General features: G+C 32.0%; 3 protein-coding genes across 3 annotated transcripts; all 3 read right to left on the reverse strand.

Annotated features, from left to right (window-relative positions):
* Nucleotides 1-4168: 4168 nt before the first annotated feature.
* LOC25493047 (GDSL esterase/lipase At5g45960) lies at nt 4169-7034 on the reverse strand. Its single transcript, XM_013601453.3, has 5 exons — nt 6726-7034; nt 6190-6320; nt 5352-5585; nt 4617-4896; nt 4169-4533 (listed from the first exon to the last, which is right to left on the reverse strand). The coding sequence occupies exons 1-5, from the start codon at nt 6985-6987 to the stop codon at nt 4340-4342; spliced, it is 1101 nt and encodes a 366-aa protein (XP_013456907.1). The 5' UTR covers nt 6988-7034; the 3' UTR covers nt 4169-4339.
* Nucleotides 7035-13932: 6898 nt separating this feature from the next.
* LOC25493048 (pathogenesis-related genes transcriptional activator PTI5) lies at nt 13933-14625 on the reverse strand. The gene has a single exon (XM_013601454.3). The coding sequence runs from the start codon at nt 14504-14506 to the stop codon at nt 14138-14140; it is 369 nt and encodes a 122-aa protein (XP_013456908.1). The 5' UTR covers nt 14507-14625; the 3' UTR covers nt 13933-14137.
* Nucleotides 14626-18669: 4044 nt separating this feature from the next.
* On the reverse strand, nt 18670-22717 carry LOC25493049 (transcription factor MYB98). The gene is made up of 3 exons (XM_013601455.1): nt 22029-22717; nt 21709-21835; nt 18670-19182 (listed from the first exon to the last, which is right to left on the reverse strand). Exons 1-3 carry the CDS (start codon nt 22715-22717, stop codon nt 18670-18672), a joined length of 1329 nt encoding a protein of 442 aa, XP_013456909.1.
* Nucleotides 22718-22926: the final 209 nt, after the last annotated feature.

Consider the following 22926-nt stretch of genomic DNA (forward strand, 5'->3'; position numbering starts at 1 on the left):
TATGACGGAGGTTGTTTAATTCTTAAGTTGATGTTGTCGTTGTGTTGTAAACTGTGATGGAAAAATGATGATGAATGAATGTAATGATGTTATTGAAAGATTAGAATGGAGGAAAACTAGTTCAAGGTTTTTGAATTGAAAATTTAAAACATGACAGGAGTGTGTAATTGGATAGGTTAGAGAGAAATCAATATTTGATTGTTAGAATAACCATATGTAATGTTTTATATCAGTTTGGGAACTTATGGGTTTGAAAACGGGGATTTTTGGACAATTTAGAAGTGATTCTTGAGGGTAGAACAATGCCTTTTGGGTTTTAGGACTGTCAGAACGTGCCATGATCCAGAGGCAACGTGCCACGATTTTTCCAATAGCAAAATCATGTTACCATGCTGTCAAAACGTGTCACGATCCAGACTCAATGTGCCACGATGCATTGTGGACTTAGACCAATTTTTTACCCATTTTCATGCCTTCAAAGGGTTCCTAAGATGTATAAGAAGGTCCCAAACCAACAAACTTAAATGAGGGGAGTTTAATCAGGTGTTATAAGAGTAGTTCTCTTATCCTACAACGAATTTAAGACATGGAGAAGTTCAATAGTGCAAGAGACGAACTAAGGAGAAATGATAGAAGTGAAGTAGGATCTAAAATGGTGAAAACAATGTATTATTGATTAATAACGAGTCATTGTTAATGGTTAAAATAAAGTATCTAGAGAGCTTAGAATAGATAAGAAGGTAGAGCATGTTCATATGAGGAATAACCATAATGATTAGAGGGATGTTGACGTAGAAATGAGTTGTGTTTTATGAATTGAATTAATAAAAAGATAAGGTAGTGATATAAACTTCTTGATGGGGGGAGGGGGGATGATGAAGAGTTTTACGACTCAATCAAGAGTGATGAGGGGTAATGTCATATACTTATATATAAATACATATGATGATGTCAATGATGATGTCTGATATATATTGATGATAAGAATGATGATGTTTATTTTATATTGATGATGAGAATGATGATGTTTACTTATGATGATGATGATGGTATATTTTGTCTTGATAATGTACATAATAAGAAGAGTTGCATTTATAATGTGAATTGTTGATGATATGATGGTGTTTAATACTTGATGAGTTTGTCTCCATGCATACATATAGAGTTGTGTCTAGGAAAAAATGAGGATGAAATGAAGACGAATGTAAGTCCAGTAACACATCTCTGACAAACAATAATGATGACGAAAAGGTGTGGTACCACATTTATATAGGTCTTAGGATGAAGTCTATATACATACAAATGGTGATGTTTGTACTTGGTGTATATTATGAAATGGTGTGAGACGATGATTGTACAAACTATTGAGACGGAAATACTTCCTGATGTTCATACAATGACATAATATTGTTGCCTTTATTTAATGTTGTTTGTTTTTCTAATGATATGTTATGACTCACATTCTCACCCATTTGGTGTTGTTGTGTCATTATGGTGACTGTACTCATGGGGTACATACACTCAGTTTGAGGAAGACTAGTTACGGGATGATTCAGAAGGTGGTGATGGAAGTGTCTTCCTTTTTATCTCCTTCATTTAGTAATTGAATAAGAATGTAGTCGTTACGAGCTCTGATTTTGTAACACCAGTGTTGGGGTCAACGTTGAGATGGTTTCTTTTTGAGTTTGAATCTTGTAAACTATTGCTATTTCTATTTATGATGTTGATGACACGAATAATTTTTGTTATTGATACAAGTGAATTAATTTCCGTTGCTGAAGTATGAATTAAAGTTGTGTTATTATGCGATATGATGATGAGTTGGTAACACCCTTTTATTTAAATATATTCCTGTTATTTAATAAATTATCGTCGAAAACTAAGGTGTTACAATTTGTACATGAGAAAAAGTTGTCAAGTACATTAAAAGTTTATCAAGTGTTTAGCTTTTGCAAATCAAACAGACCTACAATGCCACATTGATTCTTATTATATTAATACTAATATTTTTTTTTAAGGAGTATACTAATAGGGGAGCCCCTAGTATGGACCTCTTTTTTTAGAGTCCACCCATGGTCCTTGTTAAATGACAGGCAATAGCAGGTTATACACTTCCTTTCCCGTTTCCATTTGGTTACAAATTAGTTTTCTATTTTTGTCCTCCATTTCTTCATTTCACATTGTAAACTTTCCTACATCCATGTGAATCTTAACCAAAAAAATACTATTTAAATCTAACATTATCAACACTTTGATGTATAGAACCCTTCAATAAAAAACTGCGACATGGTGAAAGTAACAACCACAAACAATTATATGAAGAAATATCATCAATTGAAGAAGTTTGCCTATCTCCAGTCTTCAAAATGTGACGGTTCTCTTGTTGAAATTGGTTTCCCAACTTCAACCGTGGATATCTTTGTTATTACTAGAACTGGTTCAAGAAAGAAAAAAAATGTTTGATCCAAAATCCTTATAAAAGTGAAGCTTGTTTTCTTGTTTAAGGTCTTGTTCAAATGCTAGAGTTGCAATAGAAACTTTGTTATAAAAGGTTTGTTTTGTTTTAAGGAGAATGAGGCTTATGAATTGACGTTTTGGATACTGAAGTTAAATTTTTGAAATTGAATTTAAATTATTGTGTGAATGATGAAATTTAAGTTGGTGTAACAAAGAAGGAGTTTGGGTTGTTGCGAATTTGATGATTTTGATTTCCGATTGCAAAAACTCAGCGACTTAAAGATTCATATGAAGGAGGAAGAGAGTGTGAAATGAAGAAATAAAAAAAAGAATATAAAAAGGGATATGCACTACATATAAATAAAAAAGGAAATGTGACTACCCACTATTACAGGTCATTTAACAAGGATCATAAGTGAACCTTAAAAAAAGAGGTCCATATTAAGGGCTCCCTACTAATAGATATTATAAAGTTGTGATAAAGTAACACATTTGATGCAAAATATAATATAGAATATACTAAAACTTAACATTGAAAAAAGTGTAGTAAAAAAACATTAAAAATAAGAGTGGTCCACTATCTAATAAATATATAAAATAGTAAAAAAATATACGCTATATTTTTTCTTTTTTTAAAGGAAGGAGATATACAAGACCAAAAAAAAAAAAAAAACAACCGATTAAACGAAAAATAGTACCGATTAAACGATCCAGGATAAATAAATTATAAAAAATTATTCTTCTATATTTCATGAAGCCCTTTAATATTGAAATATCCCAATTACGCACAGGTTGGTATAAAATGGACTAGTAAAATTTTTGGTTCATCATGGACCAATTTTTTCTACAATCTGATTTGATTATCTACCGAATCTTATCATGGACCACTCATACCAAATCTAGCCTCAACTCTATCTTTTCATTCTACTCTCTTCTCTTTCTCTCTCTTCCCTGTTTGCAAAAAACCCATACTGATTTTTCTTCTCATGTTTTCCTTCTAACTCTATAAGCCAAGTGGTTCATCATTCAAGGCTCTCTCCAAACATTAAAAACTTGAGAAAAAAATAGTACAATTTCTAATAATGAATAATTTTGGTGACTCTCACCATGCATGTTACGGATCTCACTATGTTCCTGGAATTTTGTCAAGTTTAATTTGAACATTAATTTTTGGAATAAGCAATTTGGTGAATTATCAATTGTTTGAGTAAAACTACTGCAAGTTTTTCCAACTTAAAAAAAAAAAAGAATCTTTACAGGCATGGACTCTAGAACTGGCACCGGAGTGACATATAGGGTGGCTGTGTTACACTGTCGGGTTGGATACATTTTAGGTTGGATTTAGGATATCGAGCATAACCAGTGATGTGAGAGTAGTCTTTGGGTTTGGGTTTGATGTTGTTCACTAATATCTTCTTCAATTATGAATACTGGTTCAATACCCCAGTATATATATATATATATAGAGAGAGAGAGAGAGAGGGGGGATTTTATCAAAAAGAAAAAGAGAGAGAAAAACAAGAGAATTTTTTTGAGAGAGTAAATAAAATAATCAGATATATAGGATGTATTGTATTATTGTGGTTCTATATTAATTCAATGACTAAAATTTTTTGGTCCACTATGGACTAATACTATCATGGGTCCAAGCTAAATGCCACCTTAAGCACATACTTTGAGAGATTTTAATCATCAATGTCGACTTTTATGCTAATGATGAAGCTTCTATAAGTTCAGATATAAAAGGATGTTTTCATTCACCACTTTATTTTTGTCTTTTGTTTGTCTATCATACACACGACATTATTATTAATTATATCAGAAAAATTGTGAAGTAAAAAGAATATATAAATATAATAATAATATTGGATAGCTAGGAATCCTAGCCGTTGACGAGGGCATCAAGAATGTGGCGATTTGCGACGAATAGGTTATGATATGCCTTCTCAGTCGGATGTATTGAATCCCAAAAGACATATTTTGATGGATCAGAACATACATGTGAAATACGATTACACATAAATGTTGCTTCAATGAAACCACTTCCACAACAGCCACGATCAACCTCATCAAACCCTACCACAATAACATACATACACACAAATTAATTAAGATATTTATGATCTTAACCAAGCAAGGGATAAGATTGCATTACTCACCAAAATTTCCATGCCCTTGAATCATGTTAACTAAGGGTCCATATATGTCAATGTAAGAGATCTTAGCACCATGATCATGAGGATTAGAGAAATTGAGTTGCATTAAGAACAATTCATGTTGAAGCACCATGTTGTGTTGTCTTGCCACAACGGAATATTTATCCACACAGCTACGTTCAAGAAGCGCATTGTTGGAATTGAAGGTGATCATGATTGGCAAGCATCCCATTGGAGGTAGTCCAACAAAAGCAATTTTTCTAGCACCTTCTGTCCATAAATTCTAAATGACATGTAACTTGTGTTAGTAATTGCTCTTTCAAATTTTGTTGGGTTGGAGTTCTTGATGTTTCCATTAGTTGTGTGAGCTACCACACAACCACTCACAGCTACCTTCACAATAATTTTTATGTACACGAGGATAAAGCTAGGAAAGGAAAAATAGGTACCTTTGGTATATATGTAATATGTTTTCCTTGGTATGAAAAAAGTCATTAATTATGGTGACAAGAAGCCAAAAAGAGCTTATCATGAGTATATTTATGCACTGTACTAAAGGTTCAAAGGGCACTAGAATAGACTTAGTTGGTGTACTCTCAATTTCTAAAAATAGATACTCAATCAAAGAGATAAATACAAAAGTAGATGGTAGATCGATCTATCATCATTTGTTTTCTAAAAAAATATAAATCTTGGTATAAAAGAAATGTGTAATTGATTCAAAACCTAATTAATTACCTGTATGAAATCTTTGACTTTTTGAAGCAAGAAATGCCCGTAAGTTACAACGTCATAGCTTTTTCTTCGTATTGGTAGCGTAAAATAATTAATAACGAAGTCATTTGTACCAGCACTTATGAAAAATAATGCGTTATTCATATGATTTTCAGTTCTTTGCCTACCAAGCTTAGTCTCCAACCTCTTTTTGTATTGTTTGAAATATTCCATTTGCTTTGATATTGGCACCACATTCTGAAATTGATTAATTAATAGCAGAGTACAATATTAGACAAATATGTTTTGATTCCAATATTCGGGGATACAAAAATTCTATGAGACAAAGATAGTTGAGACATCATATATAAAATCAATAATTTAACATGAAAGCATAAATATATTCTTAATCAAGATTAATAAACCCATCAGTATATTATTTATTTCATAAGCTAGTTTTGTTGGTGTTAAATTAAAATTTGAAGCTGGGTCATAGTGGGTGTTTGAGAACAGTGACATGCATGGTTTTAAGATGCATATGCATTGCCATCCTTAATATTGCAGGCAAATGTGGCTGATGTAGCATCAATAACAATTAACTATTAATATCGGTCATTAAGAAAGTAAAAAAACTCGAGTGGTTGTGGTTGTGAACCGCAATTTAGTGTATGTTTGATATCACAACGAATATGTCAGAATCACGATGATTCGCCGTGATTTTGAAGAACCTACAAAATGTACCTTTAAAAAATCACGGTGTGTTACCGTGATTCTTTCATGTCTACCGTGATACCAAACATATGTTTAAATTATGAACACACACTGCAGGAAGAAAGAAAGTTGAGAGTCACAGAGATAGTACTCCGAGAGTTGGTGTGAGTGGGTCAAAACCAGAACCAGCAGAGGCAAAACTAACTCCTGTCATAAGCTCTTCATCACTAAGATTTGGATCCAAATATGGTGGCACCAACTCTTTCAGGCCTAAATATGAAGCTGTACAATCCAAATATATGTATAGAACATCAATCAAACAAGGTCTATACTAAGAGAAATCAATTTCTACATTCTCTTAAGTTACTATGTCCATGGCATGTCACCTCAACGGTAAGTGTTTGACCTTATAACCTAGTACAAAATTCATATCTCATCGAGCACAATTGTAAAATAGCAATTAATGCTACTTTAATTAAATTTTGAGAGGAGAAAATTGTTATTAATAATGGTAATAGCGTATGAATTTTCTTTTAATTAAATTCAATATGAATTTTAAACTCCGTTTTGTTGAAGTTATAAAGTCAAACTCTTACGACTGAGCTCATCTCGTATGGGTGTCATGGAAAAAATTGTATTACATAACAATTGAACATGCAAAGGAAAAAAGAATTAGAAATTAAGTACCTATAAAATCAGTGCCAAGTTTCCCATTTGAGAACCTTCCAGTAGGACTTTTGTTGGCAAGATCCCTACCATAAGGTGGAAAATCACTCTTGAAAGCTGTGTTTATGTAGTTATTGTTTCCTGGGTCTACTGTGGAGTCTCCAAACACATATATGGCAGAGGCCTTACTTTTTGAAGCTTCAATTCTAACCATAAAACATAACAAACTAAGCATGAAAATGTGCCCAAAAGAAAACAAAGAATGTGTAGCAAAGGTTTCCATGATATAGAATGAGCAATGAAATGATCAAAATATAATATAAAAATGAAGATTTTGGAATATCTATCTATGTATATATAATGATCAGGGTATGGTTGCTAAGGAAGTTGGAATGAGTTTTTAATGACCAAAATAACCCTGAAAAGTTTGGGTTGATTCACAATTTTGTACATTAATTTCTAGTGTGAATTTTTTGGTAGCAAATTTGGTTGGAAAATTTACCAAACACGTACACAACTTCCTAGCTTCTTAACAACCTTTGTCAAAAAAAGTAAGGTGTTTGATAAGATATATGAAGGAAAATGGGTCACAAAAAGTATACTACAAGTATATTAATATATGTTTGTTTTTTTGGTTTTAATATTAACATATGATTTAAAAATGAAGTATACATAGCGTGTGGTTGTACATCTTAAAGTAGTGGGGCTATCGAAGCATCTAATTATATCATCTGATTAATAATTTTGTTCACCTAAGAGCCTTGTGCTAAAGATTGCTAAAAGAATGTGATGTGCATGCATGTGCTCTGCTAGTGTATATATCTGCACAGGTAGCACTACTATTTTAAATTCTCCAATCATTTAAATCATGATCCGTGATATATAAGCATAAAATTGTATGTATGTTGTTTGATATGTCAAATTGTAAGTGTTCTTTTATTAACTATAATAATTATATCGAAAGGTATCATTCATATGAGATCATTGATAACTTTATTTGGGATCCCCTAAAAAACAAAACAAAAAACAAAAAATCATTTGGGATCATTCTATAACTTCGTATCTAATCCAACAACTTTTAATTATGCACTAAAATGCATACCGCTTATACACACCAATTATTTTTACGTGTTTTAATTGAAGTATCGAATAAACATCTTATCTCTTTTAAATAAACACTGGATAGGACACAATAACCTTGATCTTGGAAAATAATTTGAAAAAAATGTTATAATTCAATATAATCGTATGAGTCGGTGTCCAAGAAGTATTTGTGCATCACAGGTACTCACAATTGGAGATAGCTTAAGACATATATATTATATGGGATCATGAATTATAATTTGCATATTTATACTAAGCTATTTATAATAATGGAGTGCCCAAACTATGGCGGGTAGACACGAAATTGTTACCATTACAATAGAGTATCATTGATACCCTACAAAGTTGATATCACACTTAATTTTTTTTAATAAATGATAATGAAAACGATCTGGATCGTAGACCTAAGATGATGGCGAGTTGGTCAAATACTGTGTTGCTACTCAATGCAAGGACTCAATGCTCAAGTAAGTGAGAGTTTTATGTGAGGTAAAGGTTTAACCATAGTAGAAAATGTACCTTTCATTAAGGGTGGAAGAATTTTCATTGGTGATGTTTTGGGGATGTTGGGTTTCATGATGGTTATTTTGTTGCTACGATCTCAGCATGAGTTACGAATCACCGTCTGATTGATATTAGATGATGACGATTTGATCACTGAGATTTATCCTTATGTAACTGTATTGCTCGAACACAATACTACTTGTTTAGTAGGATCTTGAGCCTTCGTGGATTGGGCTTGGCCTAGACCGAAACATAAATCTTACTTTGTTGCTTCGTCTTTTATCTTTAACCCTTGAGATTCTAGAGGAATGAGTAACAATAATCCAAAGTTCGGTAAGAGGGTATTTGGAGTCTGGTAAAATAATACTCCCTCGGTCCATATATATATATATATATATATATATATGTGTGTGTGCGCGCGCGCGCACTCTTTGTCATTTTCATATATTTTGTATGTTAATATTAATAAATTGTCTTTGTTTGTATGTGTATTAAATTTAATTTTTCATATTTCAAGATAAATTAGTAGTATTAATTAAGGGTATGTTTTAGAAGAAAAAAATAAATGCATCTAGTAATTTGAAAACAAGATTATATTTAAAAACAAATTTTTAGTCAAATTAGCTTATAAGAACTGAAGAAATATTTGTTTTAGTCAAAGTTTAAATTCTCATAAACGGTTCGACCTTAATTAGATTTTATTAAAGGGCTTCTTAAGGTCTTGACTACTGATTCATCTCAACTAATTCATTTTAGGGTCATGACTACACTAATTCATCTCAACCTTTAAAGAGGCGTATAACTTTTTGCAATAAAAAATGGACATAGAAAACTCTATTAGCTACATATAAGCTTTGCATCTATTAGTTGTTTTAGAGAATTTATATAAACTTACTAGAAGCGTTTTAAAGACAGAGCAAAGTGAATAATATTAAATTAGTTGGTCTTCTGTGTTGACAACAACTAACTGGTCATGTGGTCCGGTTCAATTGCTCCATGTGGACCATAGTACATCTCATTTCTGGTGTTTATTTTCTTGACCACATTTTTCACTTACTTGTTGATTCACTTTGTTCATTTCACCACACCTTAAATTAGACATACGAAGCTTGTGTGTGATGAAAGTGATGATTAATGTAGGATCATTTTTACCAACAGAAGCCGAATTTACTGGTTTCACGTAGGAACAACATGTCCTTGTCCATTAAGGTACATGCAATGAACCAATGTTGATAATGATTGAAACCAAAAAGCATTAATTTGAAGGAAAAAGCAGAACCAAGAGCACTTTGTGCCGCATTTTTTTAGCAAGTACTTACACTTTGTGAATGAACAACCTACTACTAAAAAATTGGCAGATTTGGAAGGCATGCATGCTAGAAAATAAACCGGGTGTATTTGTGTTTCAGGATTAGGGGAGTGATTAATTACTTTTACTTTGTCAATTTGCTATGAGCTACGTATTTATTAACAGAGTGATCACGAAGACAGTGTTGGAAAGTGTTGTTTTCGGATTTAAAAAAATACCTTTGAAAAAAGAAATTACCACCGAAGATATTACCGGGTTGAGTCACGATCATGTCGCTTTCTTTAAGACGTTTCGCGACACTATCCGAGTTTGTGTAAGGTAAACTAACAACCGCGCCGCCTACAGGATAAAACAGCTCAGCTCACCTGTTCGATTACGTACTGCACCGTAAGTAACCGTTCGAGAAATAACACCCTCAATATGGTTTAATCGTTCGATTAAACCCTCAATATGAGTCGTATGAATGTTGTGCATAGTCGAGTCTTGGTGAAATGTTCATGCATTCATAGTCTTGTAATCATGATGATGAGAATCGCGACGATTAGGGAATAATCCGGTAATATAACTCCGAATTATCCAAATAATCTTGATGATGAGGGATCACTCGGTAACATAACTCCGATATCCAAAAAACGGTACCACATGCATATATAGTCGTATAGAGCATTGCATGCATATGAGTCTATATGGGAGTCATGTATTTAATTATGTGAATCTATGTGAAGATGTGTACATGACTATATGTGTTAGTGTGGTAATTACGTGATTGTGATGATGGTGATGAAGTGTGAATGATATATACAGACTTGGTGATAAAATCACGATGTGAATACTTGCTATATCTTGTGATGGTGATTTGAGAGTTGTTGTATTATTTAATTGATTGAATGAGATGACATGTGATTATAGTATTGCTAGGAAATGAATGTCTATTTTTGAATCCTGAATACTATGTATGAGTTCAGATATTCTTTATGTTAAACATATATCTTACCCTCCAGTGACTTTTTGGTCGCCTATATCCACGTGGTGTAGACGTGCAGGTTGAGGACGTTTGAGTCGACGTGAGTATCCGAGGATGGCTTGATGCGTTCTTGTTTTTATGCTTATGCATTTGGAGTCTTAGTAGTAGTGCTCTGATTATGTGTCAGAGATTTTATTTTATCTTTCGAATTTATTTTTGAGGAACCATTGAGTTCACTATGTTAATGTATCTAAGATTTTGAGATTATGACTTTATGATGTTTTGGGATATATTTTTGTTGTGACTGTTTATATAATTGATAACCTTTGCATGTTTTGGATTTAATGATGACGTAGCACCTTGAAGTTAATTGAATTATTGATGAATTATTATTTAATATTATATTTGGGGTTTCAAGGGTGTTACTGAAACCAGGGACGAAATTCAAATTTCAGCAACGAAAACTATAAGAAAGGAGAAACCTCGACAAGATGAGAGGATATTCAAACATATGGTATGGAAAATCTCAAATTTAATGTTATGATTGTCAGAAGTTTGGTCATTATGCTTCAAAATGTAGATTTGCCAAGAATAGGGTCGACGAGAAGACCAACTATGTAGAAGAAAAGGATGAGAAGTTTTAAATAGTTCTGGCAGCACATGGAAGTATCGAAGGAACCTTACAAAATTCATGGTATATTGACACTCGTGCAAGCAACCATATGTGTGGAAATAGGAGCATGTTCGTAAAACTTGATGAATCATTAAGTGGAATTGTCTCATTTGTCGACGATTCCAAGATTCCAATAAAAGGCAAGGGCAATATCTTAATTCTCTTAAAATGTGGAAGACATCAATTTTCTTTAAATATTTACTACTTTCACTATTTCAAGTTCGAGACAACTTTTAGAATAAGGGTATCATATTCACCTGAAAGCTTTAAGTATCAAAGATGGGAGAAATAATCTCATCACCACTACATTAATATCGAGAAATGGATGTTCTTATTGAATATCTGAAACGACATGGAAAAACGTCTCAAAGCTTGCTACAATGGTGCACCATGGCTTTGCAATCTTTGATTTAGGTACTTAAATCAAAATATGGTCAGAGAGCTACCATAAATCAAATATCCATATCAACTTTATGAAGAATGTTTACTTGGAAAGCAATTCAGGACGAGTTTTTCAAAGTAGTCAAGTTCAAAAGCAAAGAAGTCGCTCGAGCTTATACATGTTAATGTTTGTGGGTCAATCAAGCCAAACTCACTACGTAAAAATCACAATTTTCTCTTTTTCGTTGATGATTTTTTTAAAAAAAATAAAAATGCATGGGTCTATTTCTTGATGCTGAAATAAAAAGTCTTTACTACCATCAACAACGAGGGACCGTCCACAACAAGGCTAGAACAACCACACAGACCAGAGAGACACCACACTCTTACCCAAAACCTTAAGGCAATGAGTTTATGAGTCCTCTTAGTTATAAGGTGTTCAACATTTACTGTTTTATCCGATGTGGGACATATAACTCACACTTGTACACAACAACAAATAAGTTAAAAGCTTTTGTGGAGAAAGAAAATGGTCGATGGATAAAAGCTACGTGAACGAATCGAGTAGGTAAGTTCACTTCTAATGAGTTCTAAGAGTTATGTGAATAAAAGGGAATCAAATGTCCATTAATTACAATTCTAAGGTTCCTTTAATAAAATGATGCCGTGGAAAGAAAAAATAAATAATTCAAAGTAAGATCAAAAGTAAGAACCCAATAAAGAATTTTGGACTGAAGTTGTGACGTGTGTTGTCTATTTATCTAATAGATTTCTAACAAGATGTGTGTGTTGGAAAATACACCACAATAAGCATGGAGTGGAAGAAACATCTAGAGAAGTTCAACAAGGGCTCCTTCAATCGCATTAAGGAAGACACCTTCAATCGCAATATTATGAAAGATCAAGTCAAACAAAAATTGAAGAGTTGGACGAATTAAACCCCAAAACCTATGTTACATCATAATCAGGCAAAACATGAATATTGTAGGTAGCAACGGCTAGGAAAAACCATCACAGTCTCAGAAAATAGTACCAATATTGCCCTAAGAATTGTTCACCGGACGAGCAAGATCAATGTTAAACTTGTAATATGGCTTAGAAGGAGTGGACTAAGTAGAGGTCGAGGTTGCCAAGAGATTGGAGATCAAATTTCCTTTATTTTATTCTCCACACAAGCGTATTCCCTATGTGTTTTACAGTAAAACTTTTACTTACTCTTTTAACTCTTTTCTTTAAAGAAAATATACAATTTAAAAACTGAAGCTTAAACCAACAATCTGCAAAATCACCAACAAAAGCAACGAAAGTCCACAAGTCCAACCTCATCGATAAAAATGTCAAAATTGTTAAGCAAAACTCCGTGATCGGAGTTCCAACCCTGATTTACCCATTTGTGTGTGTGTATTTTCAATTACTATTGTCATTTCGTCTTTCTGAAAAAAAAAACAACGAAAGAATTTAAAATTTTAAATATGAAGTAGTAAGCCTAAGTAAAATCCACGATTTGGTAAGCATCCAAAAATTTATACATTAACTGAACCGAACTTGAGATCTTCGGTCATGAGAGTGGTGACATAACGAGGGTGGAGGACTTGAACAACAACTCCTCTGTCTCATCGGAGGGAATGGTGCACATGCAAATATTTTGACGATTAAGTACTAATGCGGAGGAATGTGAGGTTTTTAGGGTAGAAAAGTGTATATCTGAATAGAGGCTATGAGTTTGCATTTATAGTGATAGTTTATGTTTCAGGACCCCAAAACCCTAGTTTGAACAATTGTTTCATGGGATACATGTAAGGAGACTAGAAAAGATTGACATAGGTTCTGGAATGGACAATTCAGATTCCTTTGAGCAGCCCTGATCCAATGCATTTAAGGCAAATCCATGTTATAATATGTATGTTAGCTAGTAGTTTAAGGGGACTTGATCTATTGAGAAAATGAGTCTCATTCTGGTCTGTAACACATAACAATCTGCAGGCTTCACCTATTGATTCGATTCTTGTGTAGAAAATTTTGTCGGATTTTACTTACCTCCTGGTCGAACTCCAGATTAATAGAGCTCCCTTCCCCCTAAGAACTAGAGGATTACCAACAACAAAAACTCACTCCGTCCCAAACTAACGTCATTTCGCATATATTAAGAAAATTGTATACATGAAAAAGAGAATTTTTTTTTTCTTTTTTCTGAGAGAAAATATTATTTTTATAAAAGTATCCTTATTAATTATTGTTGCATTTATCATTATCGTGAATGTAAAATAAAAGTGATATTAATTAGAGGATCCAATTGAAAAAAAATTAATTTGGGTATTGAAAATTGAGAAGTTCATACGACAAATTTAACTTAGATGTAAACACTTAAACAATAAACACAATTTTAGCAATATTTCTCTAACATCCAAGCGGTGCATTATGAATTTGAACTAAATACATCAATTTTATTTGACTCACTTTTTCTTATATTTTGCAACGGATTGAGAGTCCTTGTTTGTTTATTTTCCTTGAGCAGAAAAATCATGTGGGAAATTCAACAAAGCTTTAGCACCCCTCATTCTGAAAGCAGCTTTATCATAAGCAATTGCAGCCTCTTCAGCTGTTTGAAATGTACCAAGCCATATCCTAGCTCCATTTTGCTTCGAGTCACGAATCTCTGCTGCATATTTTCCCCACGGTCGACGCCTTACACCTCTGTAATTCTTCTTTTTAATGCTCTTGCTTTGTTCTAGGCCATTTTGGTGCCTCTCTTGCACCATTGTGTTGCTAAGTTCATTAGCTTCCTTAAGAATTTGGTATATAACCATGTCTTGAGAATCATTTTCATTAAGGGGTAACTCACTTTGTGAGATAAAATTTAAGGCCATGGTTTCCTATTATATTAAAGCTAGTGAGGTTGCTTTTTGAAGAAATAATTGAAGTTTGTGATTAGTGGCTCTAGACTTGTATTTATTTTTGGGGCGTGGAAAATTCTGTGGCAGATAGAATGAACTGGTTTTTTTTAAGAGGACAATGGACCGGTTCTTATTCTTATATACTATGTTGGTGGGTGGGTGAAAAATGAAGTTTTTTATTTTTATTTTTTTATTTAAGGATTGATCTATATGAAGTTTATGATTGCAATTGGTTTTCATTTGACATAATGATAACCTTGACATTACTTGTCCACTTTTATTTTTCAAAATTCAATTAACTGGCAATGTTAAAATTTATAATTTGTCAAACAAAAATTGACAAATCATTATGATAACCTTGACTTTATGCGATTATTTAAAAAAAAATCATTATTTGGTTGAATAAAAAAACAATAAAATTAACTTTATTTCTCCACATTTAAAATGTGTAAACTCTAACCACCAGATTACTTGACAAAAAAGAAAAACAAAATTGTGAATTAAATTATCAAAATAAACTTGACCAATTTTTTTTATCAAAATAAATATTAAAATTTGAAGAAAAAATGACTACCTGCATCAAAACGTGGTATCGTTTTTTTGCAAATAGTGTCATTTTATTATTAATAAACTTATATTTTCTGTTTTAATAAACCCACACTGGACAACAATAAAAGTTGAACAAATATTGCACATGTTTCCCTAAAATAAAATAAAAATATTGCACACGTTTATAATATGGCTTGTTTCCAATAATAAATCAACTGGAGTCCAAATTGTCTCAGAGTCCAAATTGGCTCAACCCATCATTACAATTACAAGGACAAATATTGATTCTTATCCTTGAATTCTAAAGCATGTTTCACATTTATGATTATTATTTTTCTAACTTGCAACAATAAAATGTTTGTCAATTATGGTTTCTTTTGCGAGGAGAATTTGAAAAAGAATGAACTCTCCGTTAATTGGCAATTCATGTCTATGCTATTCTACATATATGTATGTTCATAGCCATGAGATAATGGAATGTCTTGAATTGATATGATATGTTACAAATAATTTTTAGTGGTGGTTTTTTGGGTTATCGTTATCAATGCAAAGTTTCTATAGTCGTTTAACGATTATTGATCTTTATCGAATAATATTGAACACGTAATGTAAGCTTCACCCATTTAACAAGAGTCACTAGTAGAAACCTTGACAACTTGTTTAACGATCCAAATCTTTTTAAACCAAATTATTGTTGGTACACTGTGCACATGTATCTAAAATTAATTTCAAAGGTTCAAAATCAATAAAGTGACATTGTGCACACGTATCTGAAATTCCCTCAATATCTTTTAGTGACTTTATTTATTCCTTCCTGAATATCATTTTCAGAACAATTTATAAAGTTATTAAAATTGATATTGAGGAATTTGAAGCTAACTAAAGAGATGAACATTTGAATTCAATTAGGAGTGAATTGAATCCAATAATAAGTTTGTTGTTCCAAAAAAAGATGTCATTGAAAATTTGAATCAGGGGGTGTTAGTGTTAATTAAGATTTAGTTAGTTTGATAAATAACAAAGGGGTTATGCTAACCAATGCCTTTAGGGTAATTGTTAAGGAAACAAAAAAAAAAAAGTTTTAAGTTGAAAATACTCATTTTTTAAACTTTTGAGGAGTTGAATGCACAAATTCCAATGCAAAATTACTATATTTGCTTCTTTAACCATTGTCTTGAGAGCATTGGTTAGCATTTCTCATAATTAATTAGTGTTCGTTAATTTGTTAGTTAATTTGTTATGAGTTTCTCTAGAAGTTCCTTAGATGTACAACTACCGGTGTGCAGTTATTACCTTAGTCATACAAATAAATGTGATGTAAAGTTTTTCAATCTCAGATTGTGGATTCATCCCTAATGATTGACCGTGATATATTAAAAGGAAGAGAGTATTTGTATGTGGATTTATGAACATGTGATTATGTTTATCTTTGAAAAACATGTAAGATTCGTATGCCTAGCTGTTCATAAAAAATTACCATTTTTGTATATCCATAACTCATTCAACACTATGAGAGAGATAGAAATAGAGAAGGTGATGTGATCAATATGATAAATAGGTAACGTGGCAGAAAGAATGGATAAAGAGAAAATGATGTGTTACATTAGTTTTTTTTTTTTTTTTTTTCCTGTGAGAGTGTTAAATTAGTGTTTGAAAAGAAAAATGCTTGATAGCACGACATATTAACAAGCATGAAGGCACACGAAAGTTCTAGTATGACCACATCATGGCAAATTACACTTCAGAAATAAATAGGAAAATGACTATATCTTTCCATTGGCTTCCTATGACGGTGCTCACCACCATGTGACTCACTGATCTCAAGTACCCATGAAACCAAAGACTTTTCACCATTATTGTGGTTTGTTAAAATATGTGCTTTTTTTAAAACCGTTTTTAGGATATCTTGCATGAAGGACAATGCATGTACTATACTATAAGTAAATCAAGTTTTAGTTCATGATAGAAAAGTCAAATTGTCATGTTTTCTCACTGTCGTGCATTTTCGTGCATACAATGTGTCGCACCATTTAGCACTGTTCGTTTGAAAATTATGGAAGTCCAAATATAAATGTTTGTTATTAATGAAGTATTTTCAATCAATGTCAGTTCTGTCCGAAATGTTTTTAGTATTTTTTATTTTTTTTTAAGTATGAGCTTTCAATGTTTAAAACATTTTGTTATCTACTTTGTGAGGGTGCCACACCCGCACCATTGTCCAAATGCCTTATCTTTTGAAATAAGATTTAGATTATACTCTCTTATACTCCCTTCGTTTTAAAATGTAAGTTGCGGTCAACCACTTCACACATGTCAATGCATAAATTTGATCGTTAATATATTTAATTATCTAAAGTAAAAAATTAGGAAAATTAAACATTTTGTAAATATTTATCGAAACAACATCTTACATGCTAATATTTGTATTTATATCTTTTTTTTTTAAGAATATTTGTATTTATATGTTAGTTAAAAAATATGGTCGAAGTAAGTCGTGTAAATAGTACACATTACAAAAATGTGACATGTATTTTGAAACGGAGATAATACGTTTTTCATGTTGGAAAAATGGATAATCATCATTAATGATGTTGGTCCATCTTGGATACTTCAAAAGCAAAGAATTTTAACAAACACCAAATAAGTGAGTCAGCTAAATTGAAAATACAAGCATTCTTTTTAATTCTCGAAACTATATATCTCATGAATTTTTGTGTTACATTGTTTTGAAACTAGAGGTGTGTAATCTAGACACATGAAAATCGACATCGTATGGCAACACCGTATAAAATACAATTCAAATGTGTGTTGACATTTGAACCGAAGATAACTGAGAAGAGCAAAAACAAATATAAAAAATTGTGTGTGAGTGTATGTGTGTGTGTCTCATTGATTTTGGAATATGTGTTTACAAAAAATTTCTACAAGTACAATTGAACCTCTAAGCATGGGTTATGATCCTCTCATGGTGGAAAGAACATAAGAAAATAATGTAGAAGATTTTGACCTTTCAAATATAAAAAGGGAGTGTTTTGGAATTTGAGGAAAGGCAGAAAAATTAAGTGAAGGTTAAAATTTTAAACTTGAAAAAACATGAGAGAGAAAAATTGAGACAGTTTTTTCCATGCTGAAGAAAACATTCTCTGACTGTGAGAAAATAGTGCATCTTAGTAAAATATACTTTGATTCGATTTGTCTATAATCCTAACACATACGAATCAATTTATATGAAACAAGAATCTTGGATACCCCCACAATGGTGTGTAAATTTATAACTCTGCATAAAACCAAAATCATAGTGCTACAAATTTAGATTAGCCGATCGCTAATTAAGATAAAAGCAGCATATATAAATATATAATCTATATATTTAGACCACATAATAAAAGTTTCAAAGTCGACATAAGAAGTTACCCTTCTAAGCCATAGTATTAAACAGTTGCATCCACAAGGAAACTAAGCAAAACAAAATAACTCTTAACATAGTCAAATTAAAACAGAACATCATAACACAAACACAATTAAAACAGTAACAGAAATAAGAAAAAGATCCATGAAAACTTCATTAGTCATAAACCATACTCGCCTTAAGGATTTCTATAGATCATACCCATGAAATCAATTTCCTGCTTCATTGGAACCTCGGGAAAAAACTCCATTCCATATGTTCCAAAATCATAACTCGTTGTGGTGCCAGATCCACTTGCCATTCCATCATCACCATTGAACATCATTGGAGCATACCCATCAATTTCCTCATTTGGATTAACCAAACCTTCAGAGCTAAAATCACTCTCCGAGCTTTCAAAGTTTGGGTGATTCCCAAATTTCATCACGCTCGTAGAATTCGTCATCAGCTCCTTTTCAGCTTCCTTAGCATCATTGACTTCCATTATGTATTTCAAGAGTAGTTTTCCCTTTGAACTATTACTCCGATTCTTTCTCTTAGTATTATGGCGGCGCTTGGTGGCGTTCCAGTGGTTCTTGATTGAGTTCTCGGTGCGCCCTTGCATTCTCTTTGCAATTTCAGCCCACTTGTTCCCAACTATCTTATGAGCTTCGATTAGTATTTTGTCCTCTTCTTCGGTCCATGAATCCTTCTACAATCATACAAAACAATTTATTCGGATTAGATATGTGATTGATTATCATTCATTTGAGAAAGCTTCACATTTCACCAATTTGGTAATGGCTGAAACTAATTAGCTATCTAACAAGACATATCATATGTTTGTTCCCGCGTTGGCAAGCTTCACATTTCACCAATTTGGTAATGGTTGAAACTAATTAGCTATCTAACAAGACATTTGTTCCCACGTTGGCATTATGCGGAGAACAAAAGCTTGGATTGCTTGCTTCATGAAATTGTGGTGTATACGATATTGTGATGGAGAATCGTAAACAAGATTCGAAATCAAACACCAATATGATACATATAGCAAATTGAATATCAACTTATTGTATGAATAACTCTTGTCAAAGTTACACCGCTTAATAAATCTATGTAAATTCTATATTTTGTCATTCCAACATAAAAATTAATTGACTATATCAAATCTGCAAATTTCAATACATTTTTTAAAATGTTTAATTTTTCATCAATTTACTTCAATTTATTATAATGTAATTTTAAAATACAACTAATGTATCGTCGATAAACTTACATAGCTTGTATAGATATTCAATTTCAACTATTGGATTGACAATATATAATGTCCTTAAAGTCTTATTAAATGGATTATTTTGGCAAGTATTACTCCTAAAATAAATTGGTTCACACTCATGTATATCATAGAGTTCAACATCAGTCATTTACATTGTATGTCAACTAAGGCTAACATTTTTCAATGGAATGTAATTAAAAGCATAGTATAGTTGTTCCATATATTTTGGTAGGACACAACAACGAAAGATTTTTAACATCTTGAATAGACGGTACTTGGGAAGAATTATTATATCATAAACCAAATAAAGACAATAAGTTTTTAACATAAATCATGACTAAGAGTTACATACATATGATAAATAGGTAATAGACAAGCACTGTAACAGCAAGCCACGTGAGAGTTGTCAAAATTTCTTGCTATTAAAGATTAGTCTTACAAATAAGAGAGATATTTTTTTAGAAAAAAAAATGAGAGGGATCTTAAACATTATCTATCTCATTGTCTAAAACAATAACAATTAGTCTTAAAAATGACAGATACAATTAGCAAACTGAATATCACAAAAAAAAAAAAAAAAAATTAAAAACAATGTTTTTATAAAAGGTCTTTATAAACTCTAGTCCGACCTTATCATTAATCTATGTGGGACTCTATTTTTACAATACACCCTCTACACTCAATACAATTGGGTTTGATGCATGAATATAAATGGTGGATGACCCGAATCGATATGCTCTGATACCATATGAAGTTTTTATAATAGGTCTAACTTATTCCTGCAAAATCAGCTAGTAAGATGAACGGTGTCTCTTTTTTAAAATTCTAAGTAAGGTCTTATGTTTAATCTATGTGAGACTTGGTTTTTTCAATAAATGTTATTCATGATTTTAGATTTCATACCAAAAAGTATTTACCAAAAAATTGTTAGAAATTAATTACATGATGAGAGTCCAACCGAAAAGGCTAGTTTGTTCGGTATGAAAGCCTCATGACTTAAGTACCACATTGAGTACTTTTACTTACTCAATGGGTGACCTCCTAACACAGACACACCCTTTAAGAGGTTGGTAGCTCTTTCCTTTTCAGTGACATCACTCACCTATCAACATTCGGTAGACCACCTTAATCCCGTTTATATGTGATCCTTTTCGTGATCCGACTCTCAATGAAAGAACCAATTGTTAAGACTTAAGCACATGAAGAGAACCTAACCTAAAAGATTTTCCATTAATTGGAATAAGCTTATGACTTAAATAACACATTGAACACTCTTATCTAATCAATATGATGCATTAACAAAATCATATGTGAAAGGAGTTATGTAAAAAATATATAATTCATGTATTCGAAATTACCAAAATTAGAAAAATAGGTAAGGATGCATTTTTATAAACAAACCTTATCTCAATATTAGATATTAAACAAAAAAATTATCCATTAAAAGTACTTGCAGATAAAATTTAGTCACAATATTTATCATCATCTATTTTCAAAAAAGTATGAAAAAATGTCTTTTAAAAATATTTCTACTTGTGAGAGGAACAATAAGAAGATTGTATATATATTTAATCCAATACTTATTTAGAAAAATATACAACCGAACTAGCGATGATGTATTACAAAAATACCGTTATAAACCCAATGAAATGTTGATTGAAATATTATGTCGTATTGTAAAAACTTTAAGAACGTGCATCGAAAAAAATAAATTATAGTTTCAAATTGTGCTTGTCGTTATAAAATCATAAACATATCATGATTGAATTGCATTTATGCATTTAATTGACATGAATTCATAATTTTTTGATTTATTGGTCGAGCTATATGTATAATTGTAAAAATTTAATAAATTAAAAGTAAAATGTAGGAAAGAATCAAGATTGCTCAAAGTCCATGTCATTTTATTTTTAACTGTATGTGAAAGAGATAAAAGCTAAAAAAGATTGAAAAGAATGTCACCTTAATGTCCGGACGAAGATGGTTATTCCATCTCTCTCTACACTGTTTTCCAATCCTACCTTTCATGTACTTCGCAATCTGGGACCATTTTCTAAGACCAAAGTGATTCACCAATTGAACAAGAACCCTAAAAAAATATAAAAAAAAATATATATAAAAAAATATCAACAATTAATTAAAAAAAATACTCAAGATAAGATGAATCAAATTGAACAAGAAAACAATAAATATATCTTAAACTAATAGAGTATATAATGAAGTCATACTAAAACTATGAAAACATCATGTAGGAGAGACAACAAAAAAAAAAATTGATATACCTATCCTCATTTGTAGTCCATTGACCCTTGATTATATTGGGATCCTTGAGTCGAATTTCACTATTATTTTGATTAGTTTGTTGGCGATTTTGGTCACTATGAATATGCCTTTGATTATTTTCTCGGGAATTGTTTCCAATTCCACCATTGCATGAAAGACCGCCTTGAAGCTCAGACTTAACTGACACAGATGGATGTCCATCAGAAACTAGTGATGGTGATAGAGAGGGACTCACCCGATATTGTGAAGTTTCACCATATTGAAAGAGATTATTTGTAGACAATTCACGAGTTCCTTTGCTAGAGTTAACGGGACCATGCATGACTTCCATTTTGTTATAGTTTGGCGCAAAGATCATTGGATTTCGAGCACTGATAAATTCACTTTGGGATCCACTGGTGTACGCATCCTTGTAGGAAGGGGTTGGGGTCATAGGAAATGAGCTGATGGAGGAAGGAGCCACTCTAGAAAAACTAGAGTGGTGGTAAGCCTTGTTCAGAGGATGTTCCTTAAATTGATTGCAACGATTTTGGTACAGATATGTAGTGCAATGTGATGGTGGAGGTGAAAAAGTTGGACCTGATTGAGAAGGAACCATTGTGGAGATCGCTGATTTCATGGAAGGACTTTTTGGAAGATCCATAGAAAGGTTAGGAGATTTTCTTGCAAAACTCAGATCTGATTCCATTCCTTAGATTGAGAGAGAAACTAGAGAGAATTTCTTGTAGGAGTGTGTGTGATTGTTTGAAAATGATCAAAACTAAGATTGAGTAGAAGGGAGTTTGGAGTCTAAGAGTTATGAGTTGTACTCTTACTTTTTGAAAATCAAAGAAAAATATATAAGAGATAGTGAGTTGATAAAACATGCGATTATTGATTTCTTAACATCAAACGGCT

This window comes from Medicago truncatula, chromosome 4 (assembly GCF_003473485.1).
Source record: "Medicago truncatula cultivar Jemalong A17 chromosome 4, MtrunA17r5.0-ANR, whole genome shotgun sequence".
Lineage (NCBI taxonomy): Eukaryota > Viridiplantae > Streptophyta > Magnoliopsida > Fabales > Fabaceae > Medicago > Medicago truncatula.